Raw genomic sequence first — 20,109 nt, forward strand, 5'->3', positions numbered from 1 at the left:
ATTAAGCGCTAGCGTTAGTTCTGGCAGGTCACGTGAGTCAAGCTCTATTCAGTATTATTCAGCAGCTTTTCAGCTTGCTCAGGAGCAAATTACCCTCCTCCATCCCCAGCTCCTCCTTTCGCCACAGTCAGGACTTGGCTTTCTGATATTCCTTGCTAATCAGACTCCTTTATCTTGAATAAAGTGTTACACTTAAATATCATTAAGTACATTAATGATATCTGCCTTGTTCTGTTCTGTTAACCCTAGGGGGTTATTATTGCTGCTCTCCCTGCTCATTTATGACAGGCTGCATGGATGGGCAGGGAGGTTTTTGCCCAGAACAGAACCATACCGCCAAACCAAACTTTATGATAAGTATCTATAATTTTGACAATAGTGGTCCTGACAGAACTGGTATTAATGTGGAGGAGATCATCAGTTCACGTGCGCCTCGCGCTGCAGCGTCTGTTGAACTGAGGCGCTACACGATCTGTCACTCACCATTAAACAGCACCAAAACGGCATTTATTGTAATACTGCAATACATTGGACAGAATTTGAAATCTGAGACTTTGTTTCATATTAAAAGTACCAAAGCACAATGCTTATTGCTATGTATTGGATGGGAAGTGCCCTTCAATGTTCCATCCATTAACTGAAAACAGGCTAGACTAATCGATTCTTGGGATTTAAGAATCGATATCATTCCGTAAAAATTTGAATCGATTATCATCGAGATATTGATATTTTTTTACCCAGCCCTATTCAAATTTTAATCACACTTTTAAGTTTAAGTAGTTCAACTGAATATGCACAATAAAAAAAACTCAATCAGAATAGTTTAAATGCTGTTTTATTGTTTTATTTGGTTTCCAGTTTTGTGCATGCTGCAAACACAAACGGGTCTTACAGCCAATCAAATTATGCGCCTGTCAGACATGGTTGAGGACGTGGAGGTGGAGATCACTTTTCCATCTACAACCTCTTGCATGACTGTGATGACTTTAGTCCTCGAGCTGGAACTGGAGGTTGTTTTGACACTGTAGAAGGACAATAACAGTTATAGGGCTCTCATTTTAAACTCTCAATATAATAACAATAATAATAGTATGTTCCTGGGATGTTTTAACTGCTTTTTGAATGAACTGAACTTGAATGACAGAGAACAAATAAACTCACGTGGCTTCTCCGTCCAGCAGTCTCCTGTACTCGGCGATCTCCAGCTCCAGTCTGGTCTTGATGTCCAGGAGTATCTGGTACTCTTGACTCTGGCGCTCCAGATCACCACGGAGTTGGACAATCTGCTCTTCCAGGATGGTGACCTGGGTGTGCCAAAAAAACAAATTGTTTTGTTGCTTTAAAACTTTGTTCCCTGTATCTTACATTCTTAAGATGTACTGAATAACACCGTCTTGTGTTCCACAGAGAAAAGAAAGTCATACAGGTTTGGAATGACATGAGAGCGAGTAAATGATGACAAAATGTTAATTTTATATCCGTTTCGGTAATTGCAAATCTACTCACCTGATGTTGGTAGCCAGACATCTTTACGGAATAACGATTCTTTGTTTCAGTCAATGTGGCCTCCATAGATGCTTTCTACAGTAATACGAACATGCACATTCAGAATAAAGTCATATTAAAATACTAATACAAGTCAGTGCCACAAAAACGGGCAATTATGAATCACTGACCATGGCTAAGAGGGACTGGAGTTCGATTTCCAAAGCCTGTAGTCTGGATTTGACTGTATTGACTTCAGTGTGAGATGTTGTCAAGTCTGTAGTGCTGGTGACAACAACTTGTTTCAGAGTCTCTGTCTGAAATAAAAAGTACAGAGAGATTATATGAGTTAAAACAAGCGGCCTCACGCCATTTGGTCATGAAAAGCACATTAAAAGGTTTCTGTCCCTGTATGTTTTGATAAATCTCACCTTTGTCTTGAACCATTGCTCCAGATCTCTTTGGTTCTTCGCTGTAACTGCTTCGTAGTGCTCACGGATTTCTGCCAGGATCTTGGTGAGATCTTGCTGTGGAGCTGCATCGACCTCGACGTGAACCTGTCCGCTCATTTGTGCACGTGTGACCAAGAGATCCTAAGGATATGTGTCGATACATATTCATGTCAAGTCTCAGGTAACCTCACTGGTAAACACTGTCATATTTAACAGCACTTTAGAATACTTAAATCATACAAAATTATTTGAGTCACTGTTTTTCCAGTAAAATGTATGGAAATATCTGCCTCAATATGTATCTCGAATTTCACTTGAGCAGCAAAGCTGTATACAATATTAAGATGTGTTTTCAGAAAAAAAATGCTGGGTTGTTTCAACCCAACTTTGGGTCAAATATGGACTAACCCAGCTGTTTATGGACTAATTTTTCAATTTTTAAAGGGGTCATATGACGTTGCTAAGAAGAACATTATGTTGTGTATTTGGTGTAATGAAATGTGCTTATGCGGTTTAAGGTTAAAAAAACACATTATTTTCCACATACTGTACATTATTGTTTCTCCTCTATGCCCCGCCTTTCTGAAATGCGTCGATTTTTACAAAGTTCATCGTTCTGAAAAGCGAGGTGTGCTCTGATTGGCCAGCTATCCAGTGCGTTGTGATTGGCCGAATACCTCAAGCGTGTGACGGAAATGTTACGCCCCTTACCATACTGTGATGCCGTGTCCCGGCGCGATGAGACAACACCAATAAAACCCATTATAAACGAGGCATTTGTTGCATCCAGTGGGGACATAATTACAGATTATAATGACTTATACTGTCTTTTTACGCGTTACGTATCGAGCCGCGTAAGCATAAAACCATGTCTGCATTTGTGATCGGAGAAATGACAAACAGCAAGTGCTACTCTACACTCCTCAAAACTCGCGTTTGAATCATCAGTGGCAAATCCTTTAAATATGAAAACGTACTTACAGGCTGTGAGTCAGCATTATTTGTCAGAACACCAGCATTGTAGGCTACTCTCCCAGGAAACAGTCCTCGTTCTCCGTAAAATGCGCTGCACACATCTGAATATTTGGTTTGAACTGTTCTGGAACAGTGTTGTAAATACAACGTAACCACTGATTTCTAGTTGTGTGCTCTTTTAGATGGCCAAACAAAGTAGTTTCGCTTTCACAACGAAACACACAGCGTATTCACGACATGGCAGCAGCAACAATAATACAGCGAGAATAAAAGTTACGCCTTATGATATATTTGCAGTGTAACAACATAGTATAGATTTAGATTTGAACGCTAATTGACAGATTATTTTACTCAAATAACTTATTCTACTACTATATTATAAATTTCCACACAGAACCATTATGCACCTCATCATGATTCTTCTTCAGATAGACCAGCTCCTCCTTCAGCCCTTCGATCTGCATGGTGAGGTCTTTTCTGATGATGATGAGCTCATCAAGCACCCTCTTCAGGCCGACAATGTCTGCTTCCACTGACTGACGCATGGCCAGCTCGGTTTCATATCTGTCAGAAACATGTTCTTTAAAAACACTCACATTGACTGGACACAAGTCAGTTTACTGCAAGATGTCCACCTCCAAACTAATTCAATGCAACACTCATATTATTGAATACAAAGCTTGTTATAATTTTTTATAAATGATTTATTTGCAAAACAATGAACAATTCAAACAATATTGTAATTGATAGGGTCACAGAGATAATGTTATTTATGACCACAACTGTTATTCAAGTATCATTGAAATACAATTATAGTTTTTATTAATATTTTTTTTAGTTTGTATTTTAATATTAATTTAATTGTATATTAATTTGTATTTTTATATTGAAATGTTTTAGTAATTTTGTTTTGCTTTTGTCATTTTTATACGTTTTTATCGTTGTTGTTTTTAATGACTATACTTTCCGGTAATTGTTAGTTTTATTTTTGGTTAATTTTTACAAGTTAAACTAAATGAAAATGAGAAATGCTGAAACAAATTTTATTACTGATTTTTTAAATATTTCCCTTTAATTTTATGAAACAGTATTTTTTTGTGTAAATAGTTTTAGTTTTATAGTTCAGTTTAATAGTTTTATTTTTAGTTAACTTTAATAACTCAAGTGAAAATACTGCTGGTTTGCATTTTTCTATAAAAAATTTACTAATTATATTGTTTGGATCTTTAATCAATCAATAAATAAATAAAAAAAGCCTAGATTTCCATTGATGTGGACTGAAAACATTCTAAATCTGCTGAAAAGACTAACTTGATTTTTAAATCATTAATGGCCAGGCTGGTGTTGTCAATGCTGAGATGGATTCCACCCTTCATCTGAATGGATGCCATGATCTGGACATATAAATCAACATATATTTACTTTTTTGCTCCATATTTAGGATCTTTTATAGCATGTAATCCTGAAAAACATAATATACCTTAGCCTGAAGATCCTGTATGGTGACAAAGTAGGTGCTGTAGTTATGTGCAACAGGGGAGGCTTTGCCATCTAGGAACTGGTGGATCTTCAGCTCCAGATCAGCGTTGGCCTTCTCCAGTGAGCGCACTTTGACCAGGTAAGTAGCCAGACGGTCATTGAGGCTCTGCATGGTGAGTTTCTCATTGCCAATGATGCTGTTGTCTGCCAATCCTGACATGCTGAAACCTCCAACAGAGTGAGTGGCCTTGGAGATACGAACCCCTGAACCTCCTGCGCCGCCGTACACACTCCCGGCCCTCACTTTGCTCACACGGCTGCTTCCCACACTAGACGTGGACATGCGCATGGAGCCGCTGGAAGACATGTAGCTGCTGCGGGTGGAGTAGGAGGAAGCCATGCTGACTGAGACTTTCTGTCTGTGTCTGCTCTGACAGATCAGTAAATGAAGGAAGGAGAACGCCGGCTTCTTTTATAGAGTGAATCTGAATACAAGACACAATACCTGGAATTCTGTAAATGTCATCTCACTGCATGCGCTGGAACGATTCCAGCGACCTTAAAGGTCACACCTAAGGTGAAATGTAGGATAAAAGACACTGCTTTGCAAATCTTTCTGTTTCAGGTTGTTGTTGTTTTTTATCCACAAATAAAAAATTTTGATTATATTTTTCTTGTTTTCTAGTAATATATATATATATATATATACACATACATACATACATACATACAAATGCTTGAAAACAAAATAAATTTGAGGGGATATTAAGACTTGTTTATAGTTTACATCGATATATTGCTTCTGGTATTCTGGTAGTTTCTTCATGTAAGCATATATAAACTTCTCTAAATTTAGTTTTTAATGTTCAGCAAGGATGGTTTAAGTTGTTTAAACGTGACATTAAACAATTCTATTTCGAATACGTTCTGTTCTTTTGAACTTTCTATACATCAAAGAATTGTGTGTTTTTGCTAAAATATTACTCAGCACAACTGTTTTCAACCGTAATCACTGATATATGATAATATATCAATTATAGCATTTTATAAGAATATAATAAGCACAAATCAGCATATTAGAATGATTTCTGAAGGATCATGTGACACTGAAGACTGGAGGAATGATGCTGAAAATTCAGCTTTACATCACAGGAATAAATTACATCTTAAAATATAAAAATAGAAAGCTGTTATTTAAATTAAAATAAATATTTTATCATATTTTTCTTTCTGTATTTTGATCAAATAAATGTAGTTTTTAAACATTTAGAACATTTAAAAAAAATCTTACCTACCCCAAAAAGTAAATGCATCTTGTTTTTAAGATGTATAAGATATTTACTGGAAAACAAGAAAATACAGATTTTTTTTTTTTTTCCTGCATTGAGGGAATGAAGGTAAATTATAACACAGGATGGTTTTGCAAAACACTTTTTACATTGACAGTCTCTTCACTTATTTTTTTATTAGTAATTATGCGTTATGCTGTTCTCTTTCCCTTTTCTTAGTTATTTTGCCTGTGTGGAGAGTTACAAATGGTTAACAATTGTAGAAAAACAATTCCTGTGTAGAGAATCCAGCACATTAGTTTTCATGAAAAGAGATCCTAGAAACATGTGACGTGTTAGTAGCAATCATTTTCGGTAAGACCTTTCATTGCCTCCTCCACAGGCGTGCTACCACAAAAATTAATTCTGCTTACTCACCAAACCACGTTTCTTTTATGGGCTGGGCTGGAAACACTTCTGCTCTTGATGTGTTTGACATTTGCGGTTTCTGTATGTACAGCAGAATTATCATGGAAAGGTGAGGTTTATCAAAGCAGGTTCATCGGAAGAATAACCAGATCTGTTTGTTTGCCACTTGTTATTTTAGTAGTAAGTGACATATCTTTCATTCCAGTTTGACCTTTTCGGTGCTTTTGAAACACAGCAGAAGTGATTTGTCAAGATCTTACAGCATTTTCATTGTACACTATGACCCTATACTGACCCTTCTCTTCTCTTCTCTTCTCTTCTCTTCTCTTCTCTTCTCTTCTCTTCTCTTCTCTTCTCTTCTCTTCTCTTCTCTTCTCTTCTCTTGAGGTGAACTCATTGCAGTTGGTTTGAATAACATTGTTACTTTAGTATAATCAGTTTGATCTTTTAAGTCAATACTATGACTTTAGTGAGTAATTGTGATGGTGTGACTAATGCTAACACTTTGGTAGAATCTGTGATTAATATTATTGCTTCATTGAGTCATTGTCAGCCCTGTGAATAGTACTAAATGTCAAAAATGTCATATTCTGTCTTGTTTTTTCAGTTAAATTATCTTAAGACCCTTGAAACAAGATGTGTCATTGACAAGCAAAACTGTGCAAGATATTAAAACTTGTTTTCATAGATTGTATCATACTGAATTCTGCCTTGTTTTTCTATGTTTGTAACTCGTTTATCCTTAAACGTGAAAAAAATATCAAAATACACTTAAAAAATATATTCTCTGAAAACAAGCGTTAATGTATTTGCATTGTAAAATATTTTCTTAATACATTTAGCTTGTTATAGGATTTTTTAATATATATATTTTAAACAAAAAAAGACAGGCTAACCAAGAACAAATAAAAACCAAGAAGCAATTTTTCCCCATTTAATTATATATACAGTATATATATATATAAAATTAAATGGGAAAAATGACTTATTTGCATATTATATATATATGAAAAGCAATTCCATGCAAAAAGCCATGATTAGACATGCATAAATGTCTAAACCATTCTGCTTGTTGCTGGTTTAGTACCATGCTGTGGACAAAAGGCATATTTCTCTATTGACAGCCATTCAGAAGTAGCTGCATATTGTAATGAAATGTTTTGTGAGCAATGTATAAATCGAAAGTATTTTATTATATGTGACCCTGGAGCACAAAAGCAGTCTCAAGTCGCTGGGGTATATTTGTAGCAATAGCCAAAAATACATTGTATGGGTCCAAATAATTGATTTTTCTTTTATGCCAAAAATCATTAGGATATTAAGTAAAGAGGTTCCATGAAGATATTTTGTAAATTTCTTACTGTAAATATATCAAAACTTAATTTTTGATTAGTAATATGCATTGCTAAGAACTTGATTTGGACAACTTTAAAGGTGATTTTCTCAATATTTTGATTTTTTTGCACCCTCAGATTCCAGATTTTTACAAAGTTGTATCTCAGCCAAATATTGTCCTTTCCTAACAAACCATACATCAATGAAAAGCTTATTTATTCAGCTTTCAGATGATGTATAAATCTCAATTTTAAAAAAATTGACCTTTTTGACTGGTCACATATTATAGTTGATGTTTTATCCATGGCAGCTTTTTTGGAGGTCTCCTACAGGTGAGAAATGCCGGTAAGATGAATAGAATTGAGAATGTTAATGGATAGATTTCTCCAGGTTTTGTACAGGCCTTCTTGGGTGGACCGTCAAAACACATGAACGTGAGATTAGTCATTCCTGCTTGAAATGAATGTTTACTCTCACTACCATTAGTTTTCGTTCATTCACATTCATATTTATTCAGGCAGCAGATGCTGTCATCCGTGCAAGTGTGTTGCTAAACTGGTCCATTAAGGGTATATTCTTTTGTAACTTGCTTACATAGTTTGTGTACTGATACATATGCTAACCTAGCTCATAATGTTGTTTGTCCGCTATGTGTGGTTTAAAACTATTTGACAAAGTAAAGACAGTCAGCTTTATTTGAGAAGCAGTCATTTGAAAACATTATACACTTAATGTAATGTAAATGTTTCTCATCTGGATTTATTTGATGATGTGATTGGATTGGGATTGGATATGTTTAATGATGCGCATTGGTTCGCTGGGGTATATTTGTAGCAATAGCCAAAAATACATTGTATGGGTCCAAATAATTGATTTTTCTTTTATGCCAAAAATCATTAGGATATTAAGTAAAGATGTTCCATGAAGATATTTTGTAAATTTCTTACTGTAAATATATCAAAACTTAATTTTTGATTAGTAATATGCATTGCTAAGAACTTGATTTGGACAACTTTAAAGGTGATTTTCTCAATATTTTGATTTTTTTGCACCCTCAGATTCCAGATTTTTACAAAGTTGTATCTCAGCCAAATATTGTCCTTTCCTAACAAACCATACATCAATGAAAAGCTTATTTATTCAGCTTTCAGATGATGTATACATCTCAATTTAAAAAAAATTGACCTTTTTGACTGGTCACATATTATAGTTGATGTTTTATCCATGGCAGTTTTTTGGAGGTCTCCTACAGGTGAGAAATGCCGGTAAGATGAATAGAATTGAGAATGTTAATGGATAGATTTCTCCAGGTTTTGTACAGGCCTTCTTGGGTGGACCGTCAAAACACATGAACGTGAGATTAGTCATTCCTGCTTGAAATGAATGTTTACTCTCACTACCATTAGTTTTCGTTCATTCACATTCATATTTATTCAGGCAGCAGATGCTGTCATCCGTGCAAGTGTGTTGCTAAACTGGTCCGTTAAGGGTATATTCTTTTGTAACTTGCTTACATAGTTTGTGTACTGATACATATGCTAACCTAGCTCATAATGTTGTTTGTCCGCTATGTGTGGTTTAAAACTATTTGACAAAGTAAAGACAGTCAGCTTTATTTGAGAAGCAGTCATTTGAAAACATTATACACTTAATGTAATGTAAATGTTTCTCATCTGGATTTATTTGATGATGTGATTGGATTGGGATTGGATATGTTTAATGATGCGCATTGGTTACCCACAAGTTAAAGGAATACCTCCAAATGAAAATGTGCTAATTCTCATGCCATTAAAGGTGTAAATGAATTTGTTTCTTCATTTGAACAGATCTGGAGATATTTAGCATTCCATCACTTGCTCACCAGTGGATCCTCTGCAGTGAATGGGTGCCGTCAGAATGAGAGTCCAAACAGCTGATAAAAACATCACAATAATCCACACCACTACAGGACATCAAAATAGTCTTGTGATATGAAAAGCTGTATGTTTGTAATAAATAAATCCATCATTAAGGCATTTTAACTTCAAACCGTGAAAAGTCCTGCCTATCCTCTCACATCAAAATCTACCAGCATATTTCTTTAGAACTGTTTTTGTTCGTAAACTGCTTTATCTGTGCACATTTCTTTCCTGATTCAGACAACTTTTTCACTTGGAGAAAACAATATTATGTATAGAGGGCTTATATTTGAGCTGGAATAAACCTTTTAAAGTTAAAACTTATTAATGCTAGATTTGATTTCAGTTGTGTGGATTATTGTGATTTTTATATTAGTTGTTTTGGCTCTCATTCTGACGGCACCCATTCACTGCAGAGGATTCATTGGTTTCTCCAAATCTGTTCTGATGATGAAACAAACTCATCTAGATGTTGGATGACATGAGAGGAAGTACATTTTCAGTACATTTTCATTTGAGGGTAACCTGTTTGTTTAAAATGCTAATGCTAATATACCCTCTTTGGACTACTGGACTTGGACTACCCTCACTCACTTTAAGTGAAAAATCTCTAAATTGCATCCATGTAGAATAGATGATGTAACCACACACATTTTGTCTTTGACATTAGTTTTATTGTTGTAAATGCTCAAAGACGACCACCATATTCTGACAGCATGAGAGGAGCTACAACTCCGTTCTCTAACCAACACGAGCGGTGCGCTTCACTTAACAAGGGATGTTGAAGAAACCACCGTCCCACTATCAGCCACCTCTTCCACAACAGTGATCACTGCTGATTTGGTGGTAGTGATCGAGCTGGAGCCAGAGTTGCCTGAGATTGTGAGGCTGTTTGGAAACAAAAATACCCAACCAGTTAAACTTGCAACGCTTCATTTGTACTACAGATGTGGTCTTTCAAGCTTTAAACCACAAACTTCCACAGAACCCCAAACTAACTAGCTACTCCTTTAACAATAAAGATTCCCAAGGGCATTTTCACAGCAACTCCGTGAAAGAACAATTTTTGAACTACAGACTTCTGGTATGCACTTTCATGTGTTGTTTGCAATTATTAGAATAAGAATAGTTGTTTATAATATGAAGAATAATAAGTTCATTATATAGTTTTATATATATATATATAGCATAGCAGGAAAAGAATGTTACTCAGTCTGCATGTATTCAAGAATTTTCCAATAACTATGGAGCAAAGCATGTAAACTGCTTGTTTTATTTCTATATAAACATGCTCTGTGATTTACCTGCCGCTGGCTTCTGCATCTAGCAGTCTCCTGTACTCTGCAATCTCCAGTTCCAGTCTGGTCTTGATGTCCAGAAGCATCTGGTACTCTTGACTCTGGCGCTCCAGATCGCCACGAAGCTGCACCAGTTGACCCTCCATTCCACTCACCTACAAGCCCGAGGGGAGAAGAGAGAACCCCAACACAGGCCATTTTAAAATGGCTACAGTAAGAGATCTGTCTGTAAGATTGATGAGATTCATAGTCTTATGCTGAGGAACGCACCTGTGCCTGGTAGCCAGACAGCTTCAGGGCGTAGCGATTCTGAGTCTCGCTTAGGGTGCTTTCCATGGATGATTTCTGTGAGGTGGGGATATTGAGAGAAACATATGTTAGCAATGACCAAAATAGTACATTTTCTATTCATTTTAAAATGTCCAAACACTTTTTCTTACTTTTAAATGGTTTTGAGTGTAACAAATTTATTTTATGTAAAACATTTTGCTTGAAAATTGTGTGCCAACTTGTTCGATTGGTCTTGTTTTCACTGCACCCCATTAGATAATAAAACCAATCAAACCAATTGGCATGCATTTTTTAAGTGTCACTTAAGTGTCCAAATAGTTTTTGGGTCCACTGTACATTTCTTCTGCACATACGCACCATGGCAAGGAGAGACTGAAGCTCCACCTCCAGGGACTGTACTGTGCTCTTCACTGTGTTGACCTCGGTTTTCGAAATTTGCAAGGTCTCTGTGCTTGTTACCACCTCTTGTTTCAAGGTCTCGGACTGCAAAAGAAGTGTTTAAAAATGATTGCATAAAACGATTGTTTCATTTAATACATGTATAAACCCAACATAGGGTTAGCTGTGACAATGTTTTAAACTTGTGAGATATACATACTACTCCTTTCCAAAACACGTCATCTTTGCATTGATGTTCTGTATTGATGTTTTCCTTTTCTTTCTTGAACTATTAATCGGACCATCTTTATTATTTTATTTCCAACATTTTTGACTGCGTGTTGTGTTTGTCATATACAGAGTGAAGTTCTGCACTGAACTAACCTTCTGCTGGAACCAGCCTTCAAGGTCTCTCTGGCTTTTGGCTACGACTGTTTCGTAGTGCTCACGCATCTCAGCTAGAATTTTGATGAGGTCTTCCTGTGGTGCGGCATCAACCTCCACGTTGACCTGTCCACTCATCTGATCATGAGAGGTCAAGAGGTCCTAAAGATATAGCATATATGATTTTCAGATGTCCATCTTCCCATAACCGCCTGTTCATTCTTGCATTCAGATGTCATGGCATGGAAATATGTCACAAAACAGTGACATCTAGAGCTTAAAAGCTATAAAGCACCTTACGTGACCTGACCTCCTGTCTAAAATGTTTCACTGGAACAGTTCGTAGCATACATCTTGTGTCTTAAACTTGCTTTACTTCATTCTGAAGGTTTTGCAATGATTTACTACCTCCTCGTGATTCTTCTTTATGTAGACCAGCTCCTCGGTGAGCCCTTCAATCTGCAGGTTGAGGTCTTTATGACTCATGTTGAGCTCGCTGAGAAAAATTTTCAACCCTGCGATGTCGGCTTCCACAGACTGACGCATTGTCAGCTCGTTCTCATATCTGTCCAATAGAAAGGAACATTACAAGTTCTTTTTCTTCACCAACATGAAGATTTTTGTTGCAACGATTGGCTGTTTTTCCCCACTAGTTTTACTAGTTCATTACTAGTTAAAGGTATTTTGAGTAATGTTGGTAACCAAACAGTTGATGGTAGCCATTGACCTCCATTGTATGGGAATAAAATACTATGGAAGTCAATGGCTATCATCAACTGTTTAATTACCAACATTTTTCAAAATATGTTCTTCTGTGTTCAGCAGAATAAAGAAACTCATACAGATTTGGAACAAGTGGAGGGTGAGTAAATGATGACAGAATTTTTATTAAAAAAATGAAAAATATTACTTCATTCTGAAATCATCTGCAGCCAAGCTGGTATTGTCAATGCTGAGGTGGACTGTGATCCTTTCCTGCATGGCGCTCAAGATCTGCGAACAAAAAGTAAACATTGTTTGAATTTATTAAATTTTTTACTTTATTTCATGGTAATGAAGATTATTAGGTTATTTTCTTATAGCAGTAACCACAAAGTATCTACCTAGTTAGACTTACTTTAGCCTGGAGGTCACCAATAGTAGCTTCGAAGGCAGAGTAGTTATGAGTAGCACCAGTAGGAGAGATTCTGTTATCAAGGAATTGGTGTATCTTCAACTCAAGGTCAGTGTTGGCCTTTTCAAGGGAGTGGACCTTCTCTAGGTAAGCAGCCAGACGGTCATTGAGATTATGCATGGTGAGCTTTTCATTGCCAATGATGCTGTCATCTGCTCCACCACTGATGCTGAATCCTCCTCCAGCTGCAGCACCACCGAATCCTGAACCAGCACCTCCTGCAGCACCAAAGCCAAAGCCACTTCCTGAACCTGCTGAGGCCATGGAGCGAGAGGCACTGGAGATACGGACCCCTGAACCTCCTGCGCCTCCGTACACGCTGCCAGCCCTCATGGTGCTGATGCGGCCACCTCCTCCACCTGCAGAGGAGAAGCGTGAGGAGCCCATTGAGGATCTGCTGGAAATGAAGCTGCCGCTGGAGAAGGTGGTAGCCATGTGGACGGTGGTTTGTGGTCTTACTCTGCTCTGGCTGGAGAGTGAGTAAAATAGAGCAACTCGGGGTCCTTATATGTGCTGGAACTGAGACTGACGCTTACAAAGGAGGACGTGTTGACATCATTTCATCAAAAACTTGCTGACACCAAGGAATTCTGTCAACTTCAGTCACCTGAAGTGAAAGGTGACGCTAAGAGTTAAGATTGGTTGATTGATCGGCCCCTGAAGTAAGTAAGATAGAAGCTTGCATTCCTCCTCCAAACTTTTCTCAGATGAGAGCAGCTCTGTACATGTTCACACATTTGTGGAAGTTTCTTGTTTTTCACTGCTGGTTTTACTGTAGTTAAGCACTCTAAAACTTGAATATTCTAATCTAAAACACCCTTATAGCCTGTTAACTGTTAACTTAAAAGGATAGTACACCCAAGAATGAAAATTCTGTCATTATTTACTAACCCTCAAGTTTCTTTCTTACGCTGAACACAATAGAAGTTATTTTGAAAAATGTGGATAACCAAACAGTTTATAGTGCCCAATGACTTTTTGATATGGAGGTCAATGGGGACCAGAAACTGTTTGGTTACTCACATTCTTCAAAATATCTCCTATTGTGTCCAGCAGACGAAATTATTCCTTTAATGATGTACTCATTTAAAACTGATTATTACTCTAAAATCTGAGCCACAAAAAGTTCACTACAGAATTTGAACACCAGTTGCATCATGCAAGTGATGTAGCTGTGTTGAAAGAAGCAAGTTTGACTGCAGAAAGTCTATCAAAGGGTAAACGGATAAAACTGGACAAGATATGAAATTACATGGAGGTGTGCTGATCTCATTGTCAGTTTAAGATTTGCCTACAGCGACTTATTACGTAACAATTTTACTATAAAGGGGCAATAACAGTGGATGCTTGTTTGAAACAACTCAAGTTTGTGCATGTACCTGTGTGCGCTACACAATGAAGCAGGATGTTTCCCACCAAGTTCAGCTTCACTTTAAATTCCTTCCTTAGGCTGTTGAGCTGAAGAACAGATCTTTGTATTACCAAGATATTCATGTTACATTTGATTAGTTATTGTTTGCCTCTAGTTCACCACAAAAGTGTTCAATGGATGGATATTTAGTATAAAAAAAAAATTGAATGTACATTTGATTGATGATACCGTGAATCCAGTTTTTAAAACTCAAATTAAGATTATTCAGTAATAATAGTAATTAAGAAAATGTAATACAACATTGTCAGTATTTATACTCAATTTCATGTTCATTAATAGCCATAAAAAGTGTGTGCCCTAATTAAAAAAATGTAGAGTTCATCGTGCTTGAGCTGCAGGAATTTAGTGTCTGACCCCTCCCTTTTTTGTTACCTCTCTCTATTATATGTTCAACAAGTCATAAACTCTGTTCAGAAGGTCCCTATTCCATGTATAGTGTTGTCTAAATGTTGTTCTGAGTGAATAAATTAATTCCCCAAATATGGTTCACTATTGTATATCCATAATTCAATCTTTATTGTGTCCAACAACCAGTGTACACACTAGGAATGCTATATTTTATTACCAATAATCAAAAGGTTTACAATTTTAAAGTAATTCAAAGTCTAAAACAATGATACTATTCTAAACACGTTTTTCATAATTCAACAAATTATAGAAAATATGTTATAAAAAAAAATATTTATTTATTAACTCACTCAACTTAAAACAACATGATTTTGACGAATGCTAATCCCACATTGTCAGGGGCAGCCCCAAGGAGTAGCTGTTTCACTGGCCTCCCCCCTCCCATCATTAACTGCACAGTGCAAGAAGCAGGACTGATTCAAGTTCATTGATCACAGCACAGTACCTGCATATTTTGGAGAGACGACAATGGGTTATGTATGCCATAAAATAGTGACTTATAGTGAAGACATGAATGTATGTTCCCTTTCGAATGGTCTCTCCCGTTGTGTTGTACGCTTATGGGGGAAACTCCTGTTTACTCTGATACTGAAGCCTGATTTGTTTGTAGCTGCGGGATCAAATAACGCTTCAACCCGTCAAAAGGGGTGGCAGAGTGCAATTTTTCTTATGTCACGTTCGCCTTGCAGGATGGCTCAGTGCCTCCTTTTATGGGCACAGTGCAACCTCCTCTAGGTAGACCTCTTTGCCTCAGAAGACAAATTTCACTGCCCAATTTACTACTCAAGGCAGCAAGATGCCCTTGCCTACGAATGGCCCAAGCCAAAGCGCTCGCTTGTATGCCTTCCCCCCCAATTGCCCTGCTTCCTCAGGTCATCAGACGGGTCAGGGAAGTCAGGTGCTCTGTCCTTCTGGTGGACCCACTCTGGAGGAATCAGATGTGGTTCCCTGAGTTGATTCAGCTGCTGTCGGCAGCCCCATGGCCGATACCATTGATGAAGGACATCCTCTCTCAAGTGAGAGGCATGATTTGGCATCCCCAGCCCAAGCTGCGGAGCCTTCATGTTTGGCCCCTTGACGGGAGTCTTTACAGCTCCCCGCGAGAGTGACTAACGCCATTTAGGAGCCAGGGTCCCATCTACGAGATGCCTCTATACCCTCAAATGGTCAGTCTTTCTGACTGGTGTGCAGCACAGAACGAAGACCCGTCCTCTTGTGACGTGTCGTCTGTGTTAACCTTTCTGCAAGAGCTGCTGAACAAGGGGCACATCCCTTCCAAGCTCAAAGCATATGCGGCAGCCATCGTGGCGAATCACGCTCTCGTGGCTGGCCAGTAAGTCGGCAAAAACGACCTGGTCGTTAAGTTCTAAGGGGAGCTCGGAGGTTGAACCCCCCTCGTCCTCACACTGTGGCATCGGGAAGCACCTTTATTTTTAAGAGTGTACAAGCACTGTCAGTCAGTGCTTCATGCCTTGAGTTTGGGCCTAACAACTGTAGAGTCGTCTTCAAACTAAGACACGGTTATGTGCCTAAGGTGCTCTCTACTCGGCCCGGTTCAGTCTCTTAGAACCTGGACGTCCTGGCCCTTCAGGCACAGATTTTGTCTTCTTAAGTTTACCTAATCCCCTCTGTGAGTGGAGAAGGTTTTGTTATATGGACCACAGTCTAGTGGCTTGGGTCTCATAATTAACTCATGCTTACATGAGCCGTCAATACGGGCGCTCTGGGGCTGGGCTCGCAGAGTGGCTTTGTTCTGCACTTGCTTCCTGCACGGCGCTATTGGATGCATTCCCCAAAAGCATACAACGCAATGGGAGAAACCGTTCGAAAGGGAATGCTCTGGTAACATCGGTTCCCTGAGATAAGAGAACGAGCGTTGCGTAAGCTGCCATACTATAAGGCTGCACGCGAGTCGATGACTGTCGCGATCAGTCGAAAGATTCTGATGAAATGGAACTCAGAGCTGACTCACATAGCACCTTTTGGCGGGTTGAAGCGCCATTTGTTTGTGCAGCTACACAAACGTGAACAAATCAGGCTTCATTATCAGTGTAAACAGGAGTTTCTCCATTAGCATACAATGCAAAGCTCATTCTCTTATCTCAGGGAACAGAGGTTAGTAACCAGAGCGTTCTCAGTTGACTTTTTTTTTGTTGCTAACTAAACGTTACTCAGTAAAGCTTTTACAGTGTTGAATTAACATTAGCTAAAATTAATGCTAGCGCTGCTAAGCTGCAAAGTTAGCTTTCAAACTATGACTAGTCACACTGTGCTATGTCAATTTTGCAGTTTTTCTATGCTAAAGATAATCAAGACTGTCTTGAGAAATACAATGAGCGATGAACGATTGAGCAATTTGGGGGTGTTAAGTGTATCAAGCAGGGCAAGGGCCATAAATCTTGATGATTTTGTGGATGTGTTTGCAAAAAGACACAGCAGTAAAAGAATAAAGCTGTAGTGATAAGATTGTGGCTTAGTAAAACATGAAATAAAAATGAATATGGATTGGTTGTGAGTATACTCTGTTAAAATGTACATTGTCTATATATTAATAAATTTTTCTTTATTCATTTTAGACATGGCCTATGCTGCATTTGTGTACAGTAAAGGTATGTGGAAAATAATTGGCCTGTAAATTGTTTTTAAACTAAATATTGTCATTTTATTTGGTTTGCTCATATATTTGATGTATAATTATGCCTATTTGCCTAAGGAAAAGAACTACACTAGGCTATTTAAAGAGCCATTCATTGCTTATTAAACTTGTTACATTAACCAGAAACAAAAGTAAATAAGGATAACACACATTACACTGAATATTATTTATTTATTTTGGTTTACCACCCCAAGATTTGCTGTGGGCTCCTCTGGCCACCCCTATTACAAATTTCTGGGGGCACCACTGCACCTTGCTAAAAGGGGGGGGGGGGGGGGGCGCATTTCAACGAGGTGAGTAGTGATGGGCAAATACAAAGCTCCGAGAATGTCCGAAACAGCGCTATCTGGTGGTTAGTAAAAAAAATTAAGCAGTCAAAAGCCTTTGAAGGAAGTAGCCACACATTCCATAGATCAGGGGTCTCCAGACTTTTGCAGCAGCAGTAGCTTGAGTTGAGTTGAGGATGTAACAATCTGTAAATATTTTAACAACCTTGTTTTGAAGGTGAATTTTGAATAATTAGGCTATAACATCTAAAATGGCTTTATATTATTTAGTCTATTTAGACATTTATTTTGTATATATAGAAATGCACAAAACTGCTTATAACAAAAATACCTAACTTATTTTACTGATCCCTTACATTACATTCAATAGGCCTATATGTCTACATTAATAATAGCTATAATAAAAATTGGCATGACTATAGCCAGTGTTACTATATTAAATCCATTGAAAATATTGGTGATTTGTGGATTGAAAAGTATTTTTGGATTGTTGTCGCACAAAGTTTCTCCTGTTTTCCGCGTCAGTGCTGTGGAGAATCAGCGCTGTTTCATCTGACTTTAAACTAGTTAAAATCACCCCGCGACCAGTGTTGGGGGTAATATATTTCAAGTAACGCAAGTTACGTAATCAGATTACTTTTTTTCAAGTAACTAGTAAAGTAACGCATTACTTTTTAATTTACAAGAGAATATTTTTCAAATAAGTAACGCAATTTACTTTTTTTTCCAATTTATTGATTAACAGCTCTCCTGTCCCCATGTTGAGAGAAATCAGAAGATGTTACTGCAGTTCTAAAATAAATATGAATATGCATTAATTCATCTCACTCACACAAAAACACACAGATTCAGTATTCCTCAAAATGAATAAAAATAATGCAACTCAGAATATGACGCAAATCCGCAATAATTAAATGTTAAACAACACAAATATCCTTTATGTATTTATTCGCATTCTATTAAGAAATGTCTTTGCTTCTGACCTTCGATGATCCAGTTCAACCGTACTAATAAGCACAAATTACTCTAGACACACATTTGTGTCTTTGTTTATTGCTGAAGTGTGTTGAAATGTCTTCTTCTGCATTCTACTGTACGCACGTAAATGTACTTTCCCTTCAGCCTGAGGCTTATTCATTTCACTTTTGCTGCGAAAAGGCTTTTATATTTGCCAAAAATAGAACTTTTTTGTTTTAAAAACAAACAAGCAAGCCCTGTCCAGATTTAAAAAGTAGCGCAAAAGTAACGTAACGCATTACTTTCCACAAAAAAGTAACGAAGTAACGTAATTAGTTACTTTTTTTATGGAGTAATGCAATACTTTTAAAAGTAACTTTCCCCAACACTGCCCGCGACATCTGTGGTTTGTATCAGACCTCTGCTCCAAACCTCACAGCGCTGTTCAGTGGTCGTGTGATCGAGATCAGTCAGCGAGTAAACAGTGTTTGTGCTGCGCTGTCTTTAAGCAGAGCTCAGAATGGTATGTGCACAGGTCTGCTTTTGGTGCGTTTAGGAATCCTCGTGCGCAAAAGAAATAGCAGGGCATATTATAGCTGGGGGTGCGAACTTTCCAGTAGCCCCTCACTGCAGAACACAAGATCCAGGGGGCGTGGTTGGATCCACATCTAGGGGGTGGAGATTGGTAGGTGGGAGAGCTGGATCCAACCACGCCTCCTGGATCTTGTGTTCTGCAATGAGGACCATCTCGAACTTTCCGACACACAAAGTGAAACATGCATGTGATAGGACTATGGAGATAGAATTGTTGCTTAATTCCAAATAAATAGATTATGATCCACAAATAAATGTAAAGAGATTAACAAAAATGAAACATATTGACAAATAAATAGAATGAGATCCACAAATAAATCTTAAAGTTTCACAGACATGAATTAAATTCACAAATAAATAAAATGAGATTTGCAAATAAAAAACATATTCACAAATATCATCATATTTATATCAGTTAATATAGTTTATATAAATCTCATTTATATATCAATGCAATTTATTTTCTTCAAAAATCAACATGATTTCAAATGTGATATTAAAATGATGTGATATTAATATACAGTTCAATAAACAAAAAGTTAATTAAGAGACTTAAGTTTTAGACACCATATTGCCTGTTTTTGCTCTATTTCGACAACAAAAATAACTCCAAACAAAGCCACAGCACTGTTTTGCGCCTCTGAACAGTGTGATATCTAAATGCCACTTCAGATGCAGCTTCTGTGTTTCCTCTGCATTCCAAAGATTAATTTAGTTGATAATTATACCATTTGTTTGGTAACAGCCTAAATGTCTCGTTATTCTAACTGACAAATTATATGCAAGAATTTGACTCAAAAAGATGATGCACACTTTAAGAAAAATGGCTTTATAAATGTAAAAATGCTTATAAATAAATAAATATATATGTGTATATATATATATAAGCTTATTGGTAGATTAATTTCTATCACTTAGTATTGCCAAAA

At 37.3% G+C, this 20,109-nt stretch overlaps 2 protein-coding genes across 2 annotated transcripts; both read right to left on the bottom strand.

Annotated features, from left to right (window-relative positions):
• Positions 1-836: 836 nt before the first annotated feature.
• On the bottom strand, positions 837-16,648 carry krt1-19d (keratin, type 1, gene 19d). Its single transcript, XM_016247809.1, has 9 exons — positions 16,644-16,648; positions 4,393-4,819; positions 4,224-4,306; positions 3,320-3,476; positions 1,917-2,078; positions 1,677-1,802; positions 1,507-1,581; positions 1,162-1,304; positions 837-1,022 (listed from the first exon to the last, which is right to left on the bottom strand). The coding sequence occupies exons 2-9, from the start codon at positions 4,789-4,791 to the stop codon at positions 899-901; spliced, it is 1,269 nt and encodes a 422-aa protein (XP_016103295.1). The 5' UTR covers positions 4,792-4,819; positions 16,644-16,648; the 3' UTR covers positions 837-898.
• Positions 9,974-13,331, bottom strand: LOC107563031 (keratin, type I cytoskeletal 50 kDa-like). Its single transcript, XM_016247805.1, has 8 exons — positions 12,790-13,331; positions 12,583-12,665; positions 12,081-12,237; positions 11,673-11,834; positions 11,268-11,393; positions 10,890-10,964; positions 10,626-10,774; positions 9,974-10,209 (listed from the first exon to the last, which is right to left on the bottom strand). The coding sequence occupies exons 1-8, from the start codon at positions 13,279-13,281 to the stop codon at positions 10,086-10,088; spliced, it is 1,368 nt and encodes a 455-aa protein (XP_016103291.1). The 5' UTR covers positions 13,282-13,331; the 3' UTR covers positions 9,974-10,085.
• Positions 16,649-20,109: the final 3,461 nt, after the last annotated feature.

This window comes from Sinocyclocheilus grahami, unplaced genomic scaffold (assembly GCF_001515645.1).
Source record: "Sinocyclocheilus grahami isolate Dianchi unplaced genomic scaffold, SAMN03320097.WGS_v1.1 scaffold854.1, whole genome shotgun sequence".
In the NCBI taxonomy this organism is placed as follows: domain Eukaryota; kingdom Metazoa; phylum Chordata; class Actinopteri; order Cypriniformes; family Cyprinidae; genus Sinocyclocheilus; species Sinocyclocheilus grahami.